This window comes from Desmodus rotundus, chromosome 11 (assembly GCF_022682495.2).
Source record: "Desmodus rotundus isolate HL8 chromosome 11, HLdesRot8A.1, whole genome shotgun sequence".
In the NCBI taxonomy this organism is placed as follows: Eukaryota; Metazoa; Chordata; class Mammalia; order Chiroptera; family Phyllostomidae; genus Desmodus; species Desmodus rotundus.
In genome coordinates this window covers 98,118,265-98,139,498 of record NC_071397.1, presented here as the reverse complement: position 1 = coordinate 98,139,498, position 21,234 = coordinate 98,118,265, and the positions used below count along the sequence as shown (strand labels likewise).

The following is a 21,234-nucleotide window of genomic DNA, read 5'->3' as shown; positions in this document are numbered from 1 at the left end:
TACTGCAACTCTAATTCTGTTGTTTCTAAAGTAAACACAAGCATGTACGGTGTAGAATCCATCTCAACAGCATCCCCCCCCCCCCCCCCCCGGGCGCATGGGTGCTTAGCTCCACTTTCTCCCCTCACCAGCCAGCTGGCCACTGATTTCGCCCCAGAAAGAACACAGCCTTTCCTTCCTTCGGCGTCCAGCTCCCATGCCACCTGACTGTTCGTAAGACACTCTGGGACACCAAAGTCCCAGACGTGGTGACTTCTCGCCAGTCACTGACTAAAAGAAAAGTTTTGGCCACAAAGGTACCAGATCCAAGGGTTTCTCTTTTTTTAACTGGAGAAAGTTTATTTAGAAAGTCGCGGAGGTAGAAGTGAGCTATAGCAGAGATGGGCTGGGAAATGAGTTACAGAGGCAAAGGAGGAGGCCCTTGGGGCGCAGGGGAGAGACTGGGGTGGGGCGGAGAGACAGACAGGCAGACAGGTGGGGGTAAAGGCAACTTGCCTGCTGGGGTAAGAAGAAGGGAGGGGAATTTCGCAGGCGTGCTCCTGGGAGGGAGAGCTGCCCAGGGATTCCTTTATCACTGACAGTCGTCATAGACTTTCTGGTTGAAACCGTGACAAATTCCTTGTAAGGAACAGGCAGATCCACTTGCAAATAGAATACTATTCACATGAACAAGACCAGGGCTGGCCATCTCACACAGGTGTGGAGACAGAACTGCTGGGGGCTGTGCGGAGTCAGGGGCTGGGTCTTCCCAGGAGGAACGCGACCAGGGCCCAGGTGGTCACTATGCCACAGACTCTGCAAGACAGCCACACGACAGGGGTCAGCGCGGGAGGCTTGAAAGCTCTGATGCACGGCCTCGCCCCCTTTCTTCCCGGCTTGGTTCACACAAATGTTATTTTTCCTCCCACGGTGTCCCAGCGCTGGCGGCGAACTTCTGCCTCTCAAGGTCAGCATGGTTCTGGGACACCGACCAGGCACGTTTCCCAGTGACTGACATCAGAGGTTGACGCAGGAAGCAGCACTGCCTGGGGGCCACGGGCTTCTCTTCAACAGCGCCGTTTCGCAGGCCCGGCTCCGAACCGGCCAGCCAGAGCCTTCTAAAGCACCGGAGCAGCAGCTCCACCTTTCTAGGCCAAAACCTGACTCTCTCCGCTCTGCCAGTTGTCCCTCCTTCACTGTCCCCCCTCTGCCACCAGCCAGTCCAAGCCACAACTGAACTGTGACCGGGTGATGCGGTTTCCAACTTCCTCCCCCTCCTGGTGTCCATAGTCTGCCTCAACACAGCCACGGGTCACTCCTCTGTCAAAAGCCTCCAAGAGCCACAGCTTCTCCCGCAGTCCTCGCCCATGACCCTCCACGCGCTCGGGGCCCACACACGTCTCTAGTGCCAGCTCCTTACTAGGTCACTCCCATCGCTGCGGCCTCCTCGCTGCCCCCGTCACACCCTGCACTCTCACTGCCTGGGCGCAGGGCCTCCCACCTCCTCCTCCAACAGCAGCCCCGCACCCCCGCCACCCCCCACCTCCCAAACCGCTCCTGTCCACTAAGCACCTGACATCTACTCAGTCAGCAGTTCGCTCATTGGCGTGCGGCCACCCCCACTGCAGCGTTAGCTCTGTGACAACGGAGTTTGCTTTAGTCACCGAGGAGGCCCTAGAACCTACGACCGCGCCCCACACAGCAGACACCCAGTGAACGTCACTGAACAATGTTCATTCGCCACACGTGCCAACGACCCCTTCACAACACATGCCAGCGCCCGAGCTGAGCCCCACTGCGACCAGAGCAGGACCAGGGGACCGACCGGGCAACCAGCAGCCCCGGCCACTTACTGCAACAGGCAGTTGACGCCTGGCGAGTGTCTCCAGTGCCGATAGAGGGCGACCTTCAGGGTCGGGTGGCCCCTGTGCTCCTTGAGGACGTTCCGGACACTGCCAAAGGAGGTGTGCTCAGGCGGGGCACGCACACGCCAGACCCGCTGCTCCAAGCAGGCTCCGAGTGGCTGCGGGCAAGGACAGGGGGCCACGGGGCTGGGGGGAGGGGGCTGGCGGGGCGGGGAGACCAGGGCACCTACTCCTTGAACTTATTGGTCAGGAGCAGGAACTGGTTCTGCGTGAGTCGCCGGACATCGAACTTGCAGAGATTCTGGAACTCGCGGTAGACTTGCTCCTCGCTGACCCCCGGCCACCTGCTGACGCTGAGGATGAGGATGGGGGGTCGGACACTGGGATAATCGGGGCCAGAAAAGTTCTGGAAGACAAGGAGAAGGACAGAAGAAGATTCCCACCGATGCTGCTGACAACAGGCCCGGCTGGAAAACCCAGAGAGATAAGGTGGGAGAGGCTCCGCCTGAGGGTGGGGGAGGGAGCAGGACGGAAGGAAGGAGTGGGCCCGTGTTGGTTTGGGCAGGAAGACGAGAAAAAACAACCAGTTTAGATTTAGGTTGTTCTAAGAGCCCCACTAGGACGTCCCAGAGAACAAGGCTGCTGCCCAGCGCAGCCTCTGACCAGGGAAAGCAGCGGAAGGAAGGCGACTCACGATCTTCGGGACGCCGGCACGGATCAGGTTCACCTGGTTCAGGTAGGGGGCCAGCACGTCCAGGCACAGGGCGAAGGAGGGCTCGGGCACAGGGCCAGCACTGCACGGGCAGAGAGGAGCCAGAGCACACAAGCACGCTGGTGGCCAGGCACACGTCTTTGGCCAAGGCAGCGGCTCTGCAGGCCGACTGGGCGAGGCTGCCCCAGACACTCCGCCTTCCTCTCCCACAGCCCCCGGGACGCAGGCCCGTGTGCTTCCCCCACTGTCAACCTCAGAGATGTCCCCCCGGGCCCACACCAGAGCAGAGCTTCTAGGTGGTTACCGTCTGTCGGTGACAGTGTGGTGACCATTCCTCGGCTGACACACGAGCACTGGGCTCAGAGTAGTGAGAGGCCACTGTTCAGGGGACAGGCCACTTTATCATCCCTTGATGTGGCATCACCCTCGACTCCAGACGGCCATTCCTCCTGCACCACCGTGTTCTGCTGCCTGCCCCCCAGAGCGCAGGCTGGGAAGGGGCTCAGGCTGTGGGGCCACAGGTGGGCAGAACTGGGAGGGGGCTCAGGCTGTGGGGCCAGACGGGCCGGGGAAGGTCTCCGCGGAACCTCTCTAACCCCGCCAGGGTTCAGGTCGTGAGCAGAAGAGGAAATAAGGCTGTACGGCCCCGACGCTGGGCACAAGAGGGCTCCGCTGCTGTTGGCGGCAGCCTTCACGGGTTGGCACACGAGCCTCTCCGGGGGCCCCCAGTTGCCACCACAGCCCAGGAAAACGGGAGACGGGGCGCAGGCTTCTCATCTGAGTCATAAACCTCACGCCAAGGTGCCACAGACTATTTCGGGACACCGTATCTGTCGCCCTGATGCACAAACACGGGCCAAGCTCCGTCTAACAGACTGCAGCCCAAACTGTTTCCAAGACAGCCGCAAAGACCACGCCTCGACTCCAACTGGCTCTTCCACCTGGCCTGCAGAGTCCCACTCTACAGACGTGTCACCCAGGGCTGGAGCCGGCGCCTCTGAGCCCAGCACCGCACACAGACGTCCAGGACGGCGCTGCCTCGGAGGATCGCACCCGATCCAACCCGGGGCTTTAAGAATCCCCCCCACTGTGGGCCTGATTCCAAGTCACTGCCCACCACCCGGCCCCTGGCCTGACTGTGTGGACCCTGAGGAGGCGTCCTTCGCCGACCTGCGCACTTTGTCCTCCTGCCACAGTGACACAGTCATGAGGACCGTGGTGACAGACAAAGCCAGCACAGCACGCTGGGAGGCCCTGAAGCAGGATGACCCCTCGGCCCAACCCCAAGACAGGGGCCAGGGGGCCAGGACCGGCACAGGGGTGGGGCGGGGGGCAAGGCCACCCTGGGGAGGAAGCTACTACCCAGCCAGGGACTCCATTACACAGTGACATTCTGCGTCCTCCCTTCTCTGGGACAGCCGAGGGGGCCGGAGGTCTTGGCTGACAGGGAGGGCGGATCATAGGATGAAAGGAAGGGCCACTCACCTGTGCACTCTCCACAGGAGCAGGTGCGCCACTTTCAAAAGGACTGGGGAGAGAAGCTAGAGGTGTGACAGGCGTCAAGGCTTGACCTGGCCACCTTCAGAAGGCACGCAAAGGCCTGCACCACTTCTACAAGGCTGGCCTTCCCGGGAAGCGAGCAGGGCGGCAGGGGTCGCCACAAAGGAGATGCAAGCCTCCTTAAAGGGCACCGAGGCTCACCTGAGCCGCAGAGGAAGGCGTCGTAGGCGGCCTCGTGCGGGTACTTTGTCTCTGCTGAGGCATCGTTCCAGAGCAGGAGAGAGAGGGTCAGAATGCACCTGGGGAAGGCGTCACTGCCCCACCCCCGCGTCCCTGCCCAGGTCTGTCCCGCCCCAGTTCCTCCGCATTGGCCGACCACACACAACCTCCAACCGCCCTTCTTCCAGAGACATGTACACCTTCCCCCACCCACAGCCGTCCTTGCAGGTCCCCCCCCCCCACCCCGCCGCAGCATAAGCACCCCCGGGGGGAGGAAGCACAGAGCTGAGAGCTTCCCCACAGCCCACCTATCATGGCAAAGGGGAGCCAATGCCCCCAACCCTGCCCAGACCTCCAATGCCTCCAGGATGGTGCCTCTCCAACAAGGGGGTGACAGGGAGCATGGCACAGGAGACTGGTGGAGGGCCACCCCAGCATCCCGTGCTCGCCCCTGCCACCCCAGGGACACCCAGCCTCAGCTCTAGCCCCCCCCAGGGCATGAGCTCACAGGCACCCACCGTATTTCTCGCACTCGCTGGCGTGAATGATCACTGGCCCAGAATTCTTGGTGGGGTTCAAGTCACTGTTAGAGAAGAGACACAGACTAAAAACAGTCCCTCGGGTTCTCCCCTCGCCGTCTTAACATAAATAAGAATGTTCACAGTACTGGGACAACTTTAAAGGAAAAAAAATGGCAAGGAACTAGGGCCTGGGCAAATAGGGCCTGGGTAAGCAGGCAATGGGGCAGGCGAAAAAGACCAGCGGGCACCAGGCTGAGTCGGTGGCTGTGAGAGTCTAGCAGACAGGTAGCCCGAGCCCAGGCAGCAACGTGAGCCAGGGGCTGGCTCTCCCCTGAGGGCTGGCTGTCGAGTGGATAGAGGGACAGAAACATAATCACACCTGCATCCCACTCATGCAGCACCTGGGCAGGAACAGTGCATGGCCAAGGTCAGGGGCTCCACTAGGCATGGGTGTCACTCCTGAGCACACTGTTTAATGAGCACCTACTACACCGGGCACGGCATCAGGCCCAAGAGGAACATCCGGGTTCAGAAGAAAAAGAAAACAAAGCCACCCTGCTCTCATGGAACTCATCACTCCAGGAACCAGAAACAACTCGAAAGGAAAATAAAACCTGGCCGACAGAAAATACCACCTCATCACACAGTTGCAGGTATTTTTAGCAGGTCCCGCCCCTCCAGAAGAGTTTCTCAGCCTCAGCACCTGTAACGTTTTGGGCCGGAGAACTCTGTGTTGGGGGCTGTCCTGGCCTCCGCTCCCTGGATATCAGTGGCACTCCCAGTTGTAAAGGTCTCGACATTGCCAATGTGTCCCGGGGAGCAAAGTCACCCGCCTGAGAACCCCGGCTCCAAACAATGGCTTCCTTACCTGTTCAGGACTTCATAAACTTCGGAAAGATTTGAAACCCTTGGGAAATTCAGTTCCTGCAACGATGGAAAACAAATTAGGGAGAACAAAAAACGTGTGCTTTGTTTATTATCTGCTCCAGGCACTATCAGAGGGCCATTACAATGACCTGAAAAAACGTTAACTCCCATAGCCTCCTCCTCCTCTCCGAACGTACGGGTCCTCAACCTTATTTAGGTTGGCAGGGTGCCTACTGCCCCCGGCCTGGGCTCCTGTGAGGAACCCAGCAACCTCAGCTAGGAAAAGCTGACACAAACACAGCTCGCACTCTCCTCCTTCAAAGACAAGGGCTCGGGGGTGGAGGGGGGGGTTCTGGACACATGGGACTCCGAGGCCTTAGACCCGCCCAAGGACACGTATGTGGGACACCAGGCACTCTAAGGACCAGAGGGCCTTGGGAGAGGCCAGGCCCCCATGACCTAGAGTCCGTCTCGTCTTGGGTGGAAAGAAGCACCATGGGTTCCCTGAGACCGGCCCCACATCCCGCCCCTTTGTCCCCGGGACTCAGGTCCACGGAGACAAGCAGCCTCACAGAACGCCACCAGCGCTAGAGACACGTGAAGTATGAAAGAGGCGCATCTCCACTCGCACACGCCGAGCCGCCCATTCTCGTCTCCGCGGCTCCCTGACCGGGTCATTAACTTCGAGTGGTCAGCCTGAGGCTCAAAAACCCCGATCCCACTCCTCTCTCCCTGTTCCTCAGTTTAATTTCTAAGCATTCAGGTCAGCTGGGCACTTCCCCCTGAAGCACAACTGAAGTCACCTGGGAGCTTCAGCAGTCCCACCCTTGCCCCTCTAAACCAGAGAGGCTGCCGGTAGGGCCCAGGTGCCAGGATTTAGCTTCCCACGTGACCTTAATGGGCTGTGAGGCTTGAAAACCCAGGGCCTTACGGCTCAGTAGAGATGTTTTCTCAAGATTTTTCAAGAGGCATCCCTGCTCCCAATCCTGACGCCCTTAAAACGTGTCGCAAATACTAGGTATGTGTCAAGCTCTAGAACATGTTCTGTGACCCCATCTACATGAGCACACAAACGTGAATGAGGAAAGGAAAAAAGTTTTGTGTAAGCTAAAGTGACGCAGAGGAGCCACAATAGAAAAGGGAACCGATACTGGCTGTAAATATGAGAATCAACCAGGGTTCACGGAACAGTTTTTAAGGAGAGAGAGCGCTGTGTTCCTGGGACAGAGCACCCCTTAAACCTAAAGCAGTGCCACTCCTTACCTTCCATAGGTCCTTTGTCACGTTTTTAGTGTCGATGAGGACAGGGAATAGGCTGTGGATGTTCCGCTTGAACTGATCGTAGCTCTCTGCAGGGAAAGGCCAGGAAAGTCAGAAGTGAGCTTGTCGGCAAAAGGAGAAGGAAAGTTCTCCAACTGGTTAATAAATAAAACAAACTAGGAACGGAAAACCTCCTTGCTCCTAATCAATCATCAAGGCTTCCCACAGCTCAGCCCAACCTGCCACCACCGTTTGCAGTACGAAAAGCCAAGTGGTTTTCGTCAGAGTCAGGATGCTGTTATTGCCAACACTGCCTAACGTAGTTTGCAAAGTTCCAGCCGATGGAAAAAGGAGAAAGAGGTGTTATTGGGAATCAGACATGAAACCACGGTTTGTAAATGACGGTTCAGAGGAAAAAACAACTAAAATTACAGCGAGAGTCAAGTGCCCAATCAGTTTTTAGCTCTCAGTGGGCATGTCTATCAAAAGTGCACCTGCGTGTGGTTTAGAGGGGTTCACTGCAAAAACCAACCCAAACAGCCTTCCATGTGTGCTCTTCTCCCTACCGCCCAGCTCCTACTCCCCAAAGGTGGCTGCTGGCTCCCCTTTTCCCTTTGGTGTCACCCTCATCTCCAAGCAGCAGACTGGCACCAGCGGGCGGTCACCCAGCTTTAGGTATTTAACTAGTGGCTGCCCGCCCCACAGCCGCCCACACGCCGGACTCGAGGGGCTTTGTGGGGTTGAGTCTCCAGCGACCTCCTTTCTTGCAGCTTGGTTCTCCCAGCACTTTCGCTTCACTGTTTGCTCAGTTTTTGAGCGCGTGCTTATTATTATTAACTTTACCCCTCATTCTCCAATTCTCTGGATATCCTCAAACCGAGGTGCTCTGTCCATTCGTTCTGGGGGCGACTTCTCCTAGAAAGGACCTCCTCCCCCCGTCGCCCTACAGGAGTGCCCTGGGTATGTTTTATTAGCTCAGTTGATCCCAAACCACCCTATGATATCGGCGCGATGAACACCGCACTTTATCGGCACGGAGACTGAGGACAGGTGTCAATGTGACTCGCTCGAGAACACACGCAGAACAAGGGGGCGTGAGGACTCGACCGGGGCTCCTAACGGCGGCACGGCACGACCGTCGTGGGAAAGTATGCTGCGGCTGTAAGACAGGGCCACCCAGCCCTTAGAGTCACATTCAGTGCGTTAGCGGCATAGTAAATGCTTTTGGTATGAGGGGAAAAAAGCCAAATATAAAATCAAATACACAGTGTGACCAAATGTGTAAGAACTCACAACAGAGGAAAGGCAAGTGTCGGGACTAGAGCTAAGATCACGGGTGGCTTGTCACCCATTTCCGACTTTGCCGAGGTTCCTGCAGTGAGACTGCACACCCTCTGCACACCCTGTGGGGGCAGGAGTGTCAGTTCAAGTGTAGGGTCTTCCCGGTGAGAAAGTCCCCTGACCCTCCACGCGGGGCAGGGCGGGGGGGACGGTAAAGGGCACCGCGGGCCTGAGCCCTGCAGAGCCCTGCGGCTCCTCCCAGAGCAGGATTCTGGGCCCGTCCCCTTCCAGGTGGCAAACTGAGATCAGAGGAAGGAGAGCGACAGGTGTGCCCCTACCTGGGAGGGGTCTGAAGAACTTCTCGTGGAGGTGCAGCAGGTCCATCATCATATTATGCCCCACTAAGGGCTGCTTGGGGGAAATCGACAGGTGAGGGAAGTGAAACTTTAAGCACAATAGACTAATAAACAGACACCACAGACTAATAGTCTCTTGTTGAGGGCGTAGCTTTAGAACCCACTGAAGCTGTGGCCACGTGGTAATTCCATCCCCGCCCACCTCCCACTCCTGTGAAAAGTAGTCTGATTGCTTAAATCCCAGAAAAGCAGTGAGTAGGGGGGACGTGAGGCCAGGGCTACACTGGAAATCTAAATTGCAAAACAGATAAGCACTCAGTCCCCCAAGTAGTTTTAGGTCAATCAGTACCACAGTACCTACGTGCCTGAAAGGAGCGAAGGAGAAGTAATAATTCATATGGACAGTCTTTCCTCAAATCAATCTGTCTTGAGTTGGTGAAAGCAAATTAGATCCACAAAGCCAGTTGTCAACAAGAAGGAATCACTTCTCTCAAGGAACCTTATTTTACTGTCGGGGGTCCCACCCGTGTGATAGCCAGAAATGGAGAAGACTATCAGAAGCTACGGACCAAGAAAAGAGCCGTTTTTCCTACCTTCTGGGCTTTCACCAGCATCTGGAAAAACACGGAAAAACCCCTCGCGGAGAGAAGCAGCTTCTCCTTCCAAGAGCTCTCTCGGTCACAGGAGGAGCTCCCAAGATACCAGTGATGCTGCTTGCTCACTTTCTTCACTGTCACCTGAAACGGAAAGGAGGGACAAGTGCCCCGAATCCTGGCAATGATGCCAAAGATGTGGTTCTTCACCTTGAAAGGGAAGGGGTGGTGGGGAGAGAGAGATGTTTCCCAGGGGCCAGCTGTGGCCGCAGGAGAGAGCGGGTGGAGCGGCCGGGGTGCCCCATGGCAGGGAGAACTCACCCCGCGGTCTGTCCGCACTGTCCAGATGCCAGGGAGGGCCTGCCTCAACACCAGCTGGACTGCAAAGGCCTGGAAGCCTACAGCAAGGGACACAAGGCTTGTACACAGCCCCGCCGACCCTGGGCCCTCGGTCCATCCTCCCCTCAAGAGAGGCTGGAGGGAGACAGCCGCTAATAGGAGGGTGAGATGGAAAAGCAGCTCTCAGGTGCACCAAAGTGCCGAGTGCATGCAGCAGGGCCAGCCCGGTGTGTCTACAGGTGTGTCGCTGGGTCGGCCACTCTTCCCCTGAGGACCCCAAGGAGTCTTTGTGTGTGTCAATCATAGCTAACGACTGCCACCTGCTAGAAATTAAAACTATACCTTAAATTTAAGATGGTACAGTTTTCCTTTAAAGTACTAAGCCCATTCTCCTTTTGCCCAGGTAACATCGCGCGTCGGTTATGTGGAGAACACCGGTGTGCCACGTTATGCAGGCCTTCCGGTGTGCACATGTTTCACCCTAGTGCAGCAACTGGACACGCCTGTGAACATGGCCCGTGACCTCGTCAGAAAGGTCTCAGAGCTGGCACGCTCATGGTGAAGGTTCAAGTCTTCCAAAATCACAGTTGGTTTCTTTTTTAATCCTCATCCAAGGATATGTTTTACTGATTTTAGAGGGAAAGGGAGGGGGGGAGAAGGAAACAGTGACCGGTTGCCTCCTGTACACACCCCTACTGGGGGGTCAAAGCCACAATCTAGGTGTGTGTCCTGACGGGGATCGAACCTGCAAACTTTCTGGTGCATGGGACGGTGCTCCAACCGAGTCACCTGGCCAGGGGCCCAATTCCAGTTTCTGATCGTAAGCTCCAACCGTATCACTAGCAAACACTGCGAGTTTTGCTACTTGAAGAAACAGACTTGCTTTTTTCATTTGAAAAAATGAGTGAAAATACCCACGTCAAAATAACCCGAGTAAATTCCTTTAAGTAAAAATAATGCTGGAAAAAGGCAGCTAATTCAGCTCTCAACTCAAAAACGTACACAAGTGCTTTCCTTCAAGACAGCCACCACGCTTTGGCACACAGCCACGATGTGTCACGCACACTTACTCGCTTCCGTGCTCGTGCTGACACACAGAATGTTTAAAAAGATGAGCAAAGATGGAGACTTAATAAAATCAGTACTTCTTTCCCTGACCAGTGTGGCTCTGGTTCGATTCCCAGTCAGGGCACAGGTCTAGATTGCAGGCCAGGTCGCACGCTAGGGGCGTGCGAGACGCAACCGATGGTTGTTTCTCTCTCTCTCTTTCTCCCTCCCTTCCCCTCACTCTAAAAAGAAATAAATAAAATCTTTAAAAAAAAAAAGGAATGATTACTTCTTTACCAAGGGAGTTAAGTAAAACTGGACATCGTTTTTAACAGAACGCACTGCCCACCAGCAGGTCGATGCTACGCCTCAATCTGTGCCCCGCTGCCGACAGGTTCACACACCTGGGCTTTGATACCACCAGTGCAAATGGCACAGTGACAACGGCAAGTGCTGGCTGAGTGACATTTTGACTATACTTCTGACCTCATGGTCCCCTTGGAAAAGGTCTCAGGGGCCCCTGGGGCCCACAGACCTGGCCTGAGGCCCACTCACTAATCTAGTGCTTGGGTGCCGTGACTCCGCATCGCTCTGTGGGGGGAAAATTCGGGAATCGACAGGAGCCAACTACAAGTGCACAGGGCACCGGAATTGGGGTGAAAGGGTGGCTCCGAAGGGAACCTCACTTCCTCAGCATTAAAGTTCAAAATAGGTCAAAACGCCTTTGACTCCCGAACTGTGGTCAGCGCTGTGCCTCACCCTGAGGACCACACGTCGGCGGGGCGAGTGACACGAGGGAGCAGAGGGGGTGTGTGACAGTGACCAGAGCGACACCCTCAGGCCGGGAGGGGGGTTGGGGGCAGCCGCCTGCCTACCAGTGATGCCAGGGAGAGTCATGCAGGCGCCTTCCTCTGCCAGGGTCAGCCACCGCGTCACCTCGTCAATCACCACCTTGATTTGGTCCTTATCCAGAGAACTGCGAATGGGCACAGGAAAGCGGACACGTTGGAGGAAGGCCACCCTGAAGCGATGTCACCATGGGAGCGGCTTCTGCGGCCTCCAGGCTTAATGTGTGATCCTGGCAGGAAAACACTCCCAAAAATGACCGTTTATTTTCCGAGTCTCGTCCTGCCACAGGGAGCCGAGCACTTGGCCTGTCCTCTCCCACACGGTCACGGGAGAAGGTGCCCCCTCTCTGCTTCGCTAGGACACACAGAGGAAAAGGAGGAAAAGGCACGGGCAGCCACTCCACACGCCGCACTACTCTCAGGCCTGTCTCTCCAACGCGTGCTCGGGGGGAAGGCACCGTCTGGGTGGCTAAGGAAAAGGCAGGAACGCGGGGAAGTACAACGACTCCTGTCTTAGAAATACAAGAACATGATGTTATTTTGAGATACGGAAAGACTTTTCTCCGACATTTGAAAATAACAGAAGGTTAAAAATTCAAATTGTTTTTTTTCCCTTACAAAAAGCCACATTTTGGTGTGAAAACCACAAACGAGGATTTAAAAAAAGAACAAAACCAGAACTCCAACATTACGTAAGATCACGAGCTGGACTGAATAACTAACCACAACATCCCTGAGTTAAAAGCTGTCTCGTTTAACCCGCTTCCTGATGAAGGCATGAACAGCTTCACTGACTGGTTCGAAAGCAGACGACTGAAGGTGGGGCCGGCCTGGGACCCTGAGGCCTCCCCTTCTGCCACCCAATGGGCCACTCACCCACCACCCCCTCCCCCAGCCCGCCTGGCTCTATGGGAGGGCAGGGGCTCAAGTATGACCTCTGGCACTGGGGCCCAGGGAAAAAAGGCAGAAATCCTGCCCTCAGGGAACACAGCAGGCTCCAAGTTGAGGCCTGTGGCTGGCATGGTCAAGGTTGCCTGTGATGCACCCTGAAAGATCCCTGAGGTCACACTGAAGGCCAATGTACCATCTCACACTACGTCCACCAGAGCCATCCTCCCCCCGCCTGGAGTGGAGTTCCTGCTTCCTTGAGAACCAATTTAAGAAGTAGTTCTTTTTCTGTTTTCTCTTCATTTTTGAACACTGACCTCACCCCCAATGCAGGGAGAGGTCTCTCTACTCCAGGCGTGGGAATGGAATCGCCAGCACTCTAAGTGGTGGTGTTGGACGGAGCACAGGCCGCAGAAGGCTCCCCAGCCCCCGCAGAGGGAGCGAGCATATCCATAGGAGATGCAGAGAAGCGCCAGCTGCAGAGAAACCCGCCGAGCACCCGGAGAAATGGGCTCTACCTGCGAACTCTCCAGTTCCCGGTCAGGATGCTGTGCTTGATTTTCTTCTCCTGTTCTTCGTTCATATAGGGGATTCCGTTTTTGAGAAACTAGAGACAGGAAGAGACAAGGAGTCTAAGTGGTGTCTTCCTCTGTGCTGGGGAGCAGAGTGAAGAGAAAGCTTTCCCAGTTTCGCGTGGACGTGAGGGGGCCGGAAATGGGATGCAGAGACCACGTGGGCCAGCTCCCCTTCAAACCTCCCCGCTTCCCTCCTGCAGGGCCAAACCTTGTTGTAGTCGAAGCCGTACTGATTCAGAAACTGAACACTAGAAGCCTGGAAAGAGAATTCCGAGTCCAAAATCCCAAACGTTGTAGGGAAGAGAAAGAAGTTATATGAATGGGCTACGTACCTATTGAAAAAAAGTAAACATAAGGAGAAAAAGCCAAATGCATTTTTAAAGATCTGGCTCAGAGCTGGCTTCAGAGAGCGCTCTTCCTCTCACTTGAGAAGCATTTAAATATGGGCTCTTTCCAGTACTATTACTGGCCTTGGGGGTCAACAAAAAAAAGGCAGAGACCCCGCCCTTGAAGAACAGGGTCTAACTCCTTCACCCCCCATGGCTGAGCCCAGTGGGGCTGCCGTCCTGAATCCCCGCTGACTGTGAGTGCCTGGGAGCATCATCGCCCCCATGTAACGCGGTGTTTGTGGCTATCCCGAAGGGGCATGCAGGTGACAACGGAATCAGGGAAAGGAGTGTGTAAGTGCAGGGCAGGGGGGCAGGAAGGGTCCCCAGAAAAGGTGTTGCTTCGAGAGACTTGAAGGACAAGCCAGAGTCTTCAAGGAAGGGAGCAAGTGCAAGGGCACAGAAGAGGGGGGGATATGGGGCGTCCAGGCCCAAAGTAGTTCAGAGCCTGAACAGCATCTGGGGGGAGCAGGTGGAGAGGAGCCACGCGTTTTGCGAAGGACTTTATACTTACTTGTTTGACTCTCCTTCAATGCTGGAAAACACAGACAGTCCTAGAGGACGAGAGCAGGGCAGATGAGTGCCAAGGAAGGGCTACGGGAGTTAACTATTGTACTAAAGCAAAGCATTTTGAACAGTACTTTGCTTTCGGAAAACTGTGTGGGCTTTAGAAGAAGATAACCGAGGAGGAGGAGGACAAGACGGGTTCAAAATATGAGCTGTCAAACTGTTACGCTGAAATGACTAAAATATAATTGTGGATGCTTTTTCCAACAGAAGTCACATTAAATCGACACTTTATTAAAGTTTCAAAACCACCCAAAGGAAACACCTAAAACCATGATGATTTATACATTTAATTGCTTTAACGTGTCTGTATTGTTAAAAAGACCATATACAAAGCGAAAGAGACTTCCAAGTAGGGGGAGCGCAATAGAAACTATTTCCCACACTTTTCAAAGAGGTCTTACAATCAAGTAAAACAACCACAGTAGAAATAGAAAAGGACAAAGACACGGAGCAACACAAAACACACAGATGTCCACCATCATTCACAGGAAAAGCAAGGGTCAGTAAAATCGGTCAAGGCCTGTTGTTATAAATAAAGTTTTATTGGATCACAGCCACGCTCATTCATTTACATACTATCTAAGGCTGATTTCCCACTAACAATGGCAACATTGAGTAGTCGTAACAGACCATATGGCCTGGACGACCTAATACGTTTACTGTATAGCCCTGTAGAAAAAGTCTGTTGACCCTGCATTAAAAACGGGAATCAATTTAACAATTGCACCATTTCTCCTCTACTGGGTGGACAAAAGAAGTCAAGATGACAATAGCCAGTGTGAGTGAGGGGAACAGGCACATTCACTGCTGTCAGTGTGAGTCACTGAACTTTGTGGGTGTCTGGTAGGAGGAGGAATAGGTTGGCGACAGAGAGCCATACTTTTTGACACACACTCTTTTTAACTCTGCCACTCCACTGCTTGAAGTACCCCAAACACATATGCTCACAGAAGTACAGGAAAGAATAAATACTAAGATAGTCGTTGCGACCTTGACTTTTGTGTTTGTTTTTAATGTATTGGTTTTCGAGAGCGAGAGACCAAGGAAGAGAGGAAAACACGGATTTGTCGCTTGGCTTATTCACGCACTCACTGAGCGCGCCTTGCTTTATCACGGACGGTAACCAAAGTTTGCATCATTAGGCAGCTGAGTATGTAGATGCATTCATAGTTCGGAACACAACTGCTAAAAGTGAACAAAAGTAGGTCTGCAGGTGGGGTCTAGAAAGATCTCTAAACCCACTGGTGAGAACAAAAAGATGCAGAACAACATGTGTGCGGGATGGTCTTGTTTGCATAAGTTTTCTCTAGACAAAAATCATACACATCTTTCCTTGAAAGATGGTACAGGCTCCTTAGTGTTGACGTATTTAGGCATGGAAATTCTGCTGCTGAACTGATTTCTGTTTATTCCAACGTGTCAGGCCCGACACGTGTGACGCGACTAAAAACCAAACAAGCATACAAAATGATAGCTGGGTTCTTCGGAAGATGTCAAAGCTGTTTGATCAGTAAGAAACATCCCTGGCTGGTGTGGCTCAGTAGATTGAGTGTGGGCCTGCGAACCTAAGGGTCGCTGGTTCGATTCCCAGTCAGGGCACATGCCTGGGTTGCGCACCAGGTCCTCAGTGGGGGTCGTGTGAGAGGCAACCACACATCAATGTTTCTCTCCCTCTGTTTCTCCCTCCCTTCTCCTCTGTCTAAAAATAAATAAATAAATAAATAATAAATAAATAAATATAATCTTTGGGGGAAAAACCCCAGAAACACAAAGACAGTAAAAGTACAAGTACCTCTCTTAGTAATTCGTGACCAACAGCTGAAGATCAAACTCACCAATCTGACAGATTGTAAACTGCTGAACACTCTGACGGGTCTTTAGATACCACTCCGAGGGCAAGTCGAAAAGGCTGTGAAAACACCGGCATCTCATTCCTTGGCAAAGGCAGGCAGCAAGGCCCCGGCCTCTGCGCCCGACCAGAGCCTCTCAACCGTTTTGCCTTGCTCCCGCTGGGAAATGCTCCTAGCGCTCAGTGGGCAAGGCCAGGTCCCCAGGGTCCCACGTAAAAATGGTGTCCTGCCCGCCCAGTGCCAACAGGTGCTTGCTGAGGAACAATGCTGATGTGGCCAGGGTGCCACCCAGAGGGGCACAGGTGCACACCTCTCTTGCTCAGCTCTAGGACAGCTGTAGCTTTACCTGATCTGCTGAGACCTGGACAGGTTGGTGCGGAGGCCCGTGAACTCTATGTCCAGACCTGCAGGGAAGGCAAAAAAGACCAGAGTCCCCAGGCCCAGACCCCTACCATAGCTCTTCACGCTGCAAACGCTGCAGGCGGCAGAATGACTACTCCGCTCACCTTCTTTGTGCTCATCAGGCCAGGTGAGTTCAAAAAGGGGCAGCGGAGGGAGCCAAAACAAGGACAAGCCAGTTCCTTGGGCTCGGCTCCACCTGGACCAAGGGGGTAAATGCTGTTTGGCATGCCCCTGCCCAGGCCTAAAAGGAACCTCTCGGTTTGAGCCTCTCGGTTCGAGCCTCCCGAGGCCTAGCGAGTGTCCCAGCCAGCGGGCCTCACCTCTCCGACTGGTCCCGCCCACACCACACCCTTCGCTGGCTCTCCCAGCCAGAGGGCCCCTGAGACAACGCCGGATCCTCGCGCCTTACCCACGAAGTCCGCGCCCAGGACCAGCTCCTGCAGCAGAGGGAGGCTCTGCTCGAACTCGTCGGCGCCCACGTCCATGGTCACGCAGCCACGCAGCTCGGCCGAGGTCACCCAAAGCGGCCACGCGCTTCCACCGCGCCGCTGGCCTTAAAGGGCTCGCGCAGAAAACGGGCCGCCCCCGCGCCCCCCCCCGGAGCCTGCCGATTGGGCTGCTGGCCGGCCACGCACCTCCTGCCTGCTCTTAGGTGTTTGGTGTGCCGGCTAGGGTAAGAGTCCCTTAGACTCGCCTTTGCAGTCAAAGCCCACCTACTTGCTCCGCCTCAGTTTCTTTGTGGTTACGACAAAACACAAAATACGCAGACCTAGAATGTTGAGGCTTGAGAAGGTAGAGCCTGAAAAAATAAAACCAGGTCAGGAACAGCCCCTGAAGTGCAGTAAGCAGATAATGCAGGCGCACCCTGGGGGGTGGGGGTGGGGCACCCCCCCCCCCCCCCCCCCCCCCCGCAGTTGAAGTGACCACACCTTGCCTGTTTCCTAAATCAACACTTCTCCCCAACCCCACCATCCTTGCTGGTATTGGTGTGTCCCCATCCCCTCCCCTACACCCCATCTTTTCTTCATTTTCCTCTGCATCATCATTGTCCTTTTACTGATTGACCGATTGCTTTCAGAGAGACAGAGGGGAAGGGACAGACATCGATTTGGTGGCTCCACTTGTTTATGCATTCACTGGTCGTTCCCTGTGCGCGCCCTGAGCTGAGATCCAAGCTGCAACCTTGCAGTGTGGGGGCAGCGCTCTGGCCCAGGTAGCTACCGGCCAAGGCGGCATCGTCACTGTCTTTAATGCCTTGTGTCAAAGGCCATATGGAGCTCCACGAAGTGCCAATCAAACTGAAGGAATCCGCGATGCAATGAGATACCTAGAACAATGATTTTCCCTGCAGGGAAAAGTCCCCACCCACAGCATCGGCAGGCGAACCCTATTTTGCCATTACGGATCTCCACAGCCACTCGTCCTTGCCGTGGTTTTTTTATATCCTCCCTTGAAGTCTGGACTCGATCGAACAGCCTTCTAGAGAACCACGACTTTCAAAGTGAGGGAAAATGGAGACAACTGTACTTGAATAACAACAAAAAAATGTGGAAAAAAAATGTAGAAAAAAGAGAAATAATAATGTATAGAATTAGTTTGCAAAAGATAGAATCCATGAAGCTTGTTTAATACAAATATATTCATTATAAACTCCATAAAAAAAAAGTGAGGTGCTCCAGTCTTTAGGGTGAGGCAAGAAAACAGCAGAACTATCACGTACACATTTAAATGTCTTCACTGGGGTATTTATCGATCAAAAGGGGAATAAGCCATCGCGTTCCGAAGGCCTCTCAGGATCAATTACACTTTTTAGAAGTGCTGGTGCATACGTATCTGTTTTCTTTAAAAAACAGGCTGAGTGCCCAGACTGACAGTATGATGTTATTTCACGTCCATATAATTGGCTACACGTTTAATAACCAGAGGGAAATGCTCCAGAAGCCACCTTACCTGCTTACAGTTCTCCCTCTGCACACCGTACTCGATTTAATCAACACCTTTAAGAGAACTGCGTGATCGCCACCCACCCTTCTCCAGCTTCTGGTTAACCCGAACGCGCCCCAAGCTTCATCTCTTGTCTGACGAGTGTTCACTTCATGTCAAATTCAGAATACACTCACCCTGTCCACTCCCACCTCCGTTTTCAGTACCTCATTGCGTTCCTTCACCCTTCCAATCAGGTTCTGCCCGCGAGGGTCCGGGAGCCCCACGGAGGCTAGAACTTGTCCCTTTTATCTGCACGTTACTGTTTGTAATAAACCGATACTGATATTTCGTATTTGAAAAACCGCCTCCACACCCCGAGGGGCATCAGCTGCCGCTCAGATCGCCCACCACGAGCTGGACACGGCAGCCAGCGCTCTGCGTGAACCTCCTAGGTGCACGCTCGCCAGAGCAAGCTGAAAAAGTGAAGAAATCTCCTCTGACCAGAACTTAGGAGTTCAGAATATGCCTTTATTCTTTAACGTATAAACATTTAACTTGAACTTCAAAAGTTAATTATAACTGGTGACAACTTTCCTCAGACACCCCCAAAGAGGTGAGCCCCACACCCACAAGGGAAGGAGGGGCTGATCTTTCTGCAGTTACATCATCACATAACACTTCCGAGTTGGCTGTTCTTCCGATGCTCCCTCCCAAAGGATGGAAGCGCTGACACCTGATATTCACACGTTCCAGAGGAGGCCTCCCTCTCATTCATACCGTCTCCGAGGCTCCCGCAGCACCACGCCGCCTTCTGTCATGGCGCTCTGCAGTCGTTGCATCTGGTTTTAAAGATCAGAAAAACAGGAAAGGATGAAAGAAATCACCTTACCACAAGCAAGCTGACGATAAATAGTCCGCTTCCTAAGAGAAAGACAAGCAAACGCCTGGTTTGCTCTTTGCTAACTCCCCGCCTATACCAGCTTTTCAGAAAGAGACCTTTGAGTAACGACACAGATTAGAAAAGGGAGAATGTCGAACGCAGCATTTCCAAATTATACAGACAGGGTGTTAGTATATGAACAGGGAAGCAGAACGGTCGACATCGTGGCCGTAAGCAGCCACGGCGAGTTTGAAACCTCCCCCACGATGACGCTGGGCTGCCGGCCTCCGTACAGAGCCCAGAACACTGGTCCTGCCCCTTGGGCTGCTGGGAGGATGAGGACAGGTGATGCTCGTGGGGATACTCACCTCAGAGTCTGACACATGAAGAGCTTGAACTACGGAACTATTGTTATTATGCAAGTTTCTAATGTCAAGATGAACACAATTAAATGAGGACAAGAAAACAAAAATACCGAGTCTGAGGCCGCCTCCCACGGAGTCGGCTGGTAGACCATGAAGTTGATTCCCGCCTCTAAGCACCGTGCTGCCAGCACCCGCCCTACGCTCTCACAGGCCACCACGCTTCTGGTGCTGTAAAGGTGCTTTTTAATGGCCCATTCACGTGTGGATGCAGAGACCACAGCCTGGCCATTGGGACGCTCAACAAGTGCTTCTATGTGATGCTGAGTCCTTATAACTCGCAACCTAAGTGAGGAGAGGAGAGTAAAATCATGAAAGAGTCCTAAGAATAAGCGACCTGGGGCGGATACATGCCTAAATATCGTGTTCATTTACTGGATTTTACTTGGGAAAGGTGTTCTTCCTCTGCCTTCATGAGGCTATCCTCAATGATAAATAAACCAAACACTTCCACTTAACCTCAAACATCAAAGAGAAATTTGGGGTGTCTGAGAGCGGAGATATATTTACGCAGCACCTACGTCAAAAAGGATTTGAGGCGGTAAAACTAAGTTGCTGTCCCCACACTGGGTAAAGATAAACTGAACTCTATGCTTTTATCTTCCAGCTGACGCCAAAATAACTGTAAGATGGATCAAAGACTTAACTGCATATGAAGCCTCTAGCGCGGTTCCTGGCAAACAGAAAGCGTTCAATAAATAACCGTCTGTATAACAGAGAGATTCCTAAACGGTCTTCTCGCTTCTACCCTCGCCCCTTGAAACTGCGTTCTCCCTTAACCAGAATGATTTTTAATTCAGGCTCAACCTTGAAATCCTCTCACAGTTTCTCACTGCAGTGAAAATAAAGTCTGAAGTGCTAACTCCGGTTTACAAAGTTAACGATCTGTATCCTACCCACCTCTCCACTTTCATCTTACACCATCCACGCCTTTGTCCACGGAGAGCCTCACGCACCCAAGCTCACACCCACCCTGCTGTGGCCGCTGCTGGCAATGCTCTTCTAGGCAGGAATCTGGGCCTCTTCCTGCCTTTCAGAGGGGCTTTAGCAGGCACCCAGCCCCCCGTTCCACCGTCACCCTCCTTGCGTTCTCTCCCTGACACCTACTCGCTGTGTTTCGGCCCCTCTCTCTCCCGAGCCCCTCCTCCCGCGGCCGCAGCTCAGCTTCCTTAGGAGAGAGTCCGCAGCAGGGCCTGGCCCCGAATGAACTGAGGAAAACAACGCGTAGGGCAGCGTGCATTGCTCTGTCGGGCGATAACGAGCAGAGTTAATTACCTGTGCCAGAACTCGCGGGAGGGCCACACTGTCCTCCAGCCCCGCTCCTTCCTGGCCACGGCTAAGAGCTCCAGATTCCGGGGGTTCCGGTTGGTGAACTCCGGGGCAACAGCTTCATTTCCCAGAGGGTCCACTTCAGGCTTCACCTCTGGCTTGGAACTGGTTGAGAGCGCTGCGACCCCACGCCCTAAGAATGGACACGACCAGGTGGGCCTTCAAAGATAACGAATACGGACAAAACGAACATTCCCATCCACTGCCCCCCATCTTCGCGCCCCGGAAGGCACGAAGGTACAAAAGGTATGCTTGGCCGCAGGATGTAGTCATCTCAGAACCTGGCCCCTAATTTTCTGCGACTGTCCTCACAGTGCTGTTAGCTCGTTCACCCTTCCATGGGGGGTGTTGGACAAAAAAGACGACTTGCGCGTGCACTTCACTGTGCAGGCCCCAGGGAGTAATCTCAGAGAAGTGAGTAGATTAGTTACCCGGGTTCCTGCAAACCGACAGCACCTCCCAGAACCGTGACCGAAGCGCCATCGCTGACAGGATCGTGGCCAAAGCCTAGGGAAAGCTTAGCCTCCTTTCCTCACCCGCAAGACCAAGGCTCGCCGGCCGCAGCCATATTAACTCAGGGAAAAGCCATAAGGTCGCGTTGGTCATTCGCGCCTCCACC

At 53.9% G+C, this 21,234-nt stretch overlaps 2 protein-coding genes across 2 annotated transcripts; both read right to left on the bottom strand.

Annotated features, from left to right (window-relative positions):
* Positions 1-336: 336 nt before the first annotated feature.
* PNLDC1 (PARN like ribonuclease domain containing exonuclease 1) lies at positions 337-16,882 on the bottom strand. The gene is made up of 19 exons (XM_024552232.3): positions 16,468-16,882; positions 16,003-16,060; positions 15,642-15,715; positions 13,751-13,790; positions 13,059-13,182; positions 12,794-12,882; positions 11,415-11,515; positions 9,475-9,551; positions 9,154-9,297; positions 8,543-8,612; positions 6,927-7,012; positions 5,665-5,720; positions 4,794-4,858; positions 4,258-4,311; positions 4,042-4,084; positions 2,539-2,638; positions 2,075-2,250; positions 1,833-1,931; positions 337-795 (listed from the first exon to the last, which is right to left on the bottom strand). Exons 1-19 carry the CDS (start codon positions 16,541-16,543, stop codon positions 732-734), a joined length of 1,596 nt encoding a protein of 531 aa, XP_024408000.1. The 5' UTR covers positions 16,544-16,882; the 3' UTR covers positions 337-731.
* Positions 16,883-18,491: 1,609 nt separating this feature from the next.
* MRPL18 (mitochondrial ribosomal protein L18) lies at positions 18,492-21,205 on the bottom strand. Its single transcript, XM_024552230.4, has 4 exons — positions 21,047-21,205; positions 20,562-20,748; positions 19,340-19,571; positions 18,492-18,823 (listed from the first exon to the last, which is right to left on the bottom strand). The coding sequence occupies exons 1-4, from the start codon at positions 21,096-21,098 to the stop codon at positions 18,752-18,754; spliced, it is 543 nt and encodes a 180-aa protein (XP_024407998.1). The 5' UTR covers positions 21,099-21,205; the 3' UTR covers positions 18,492-18,751.
* Positions 21,206-21,234: the final 29 nt, after the last annotated feature.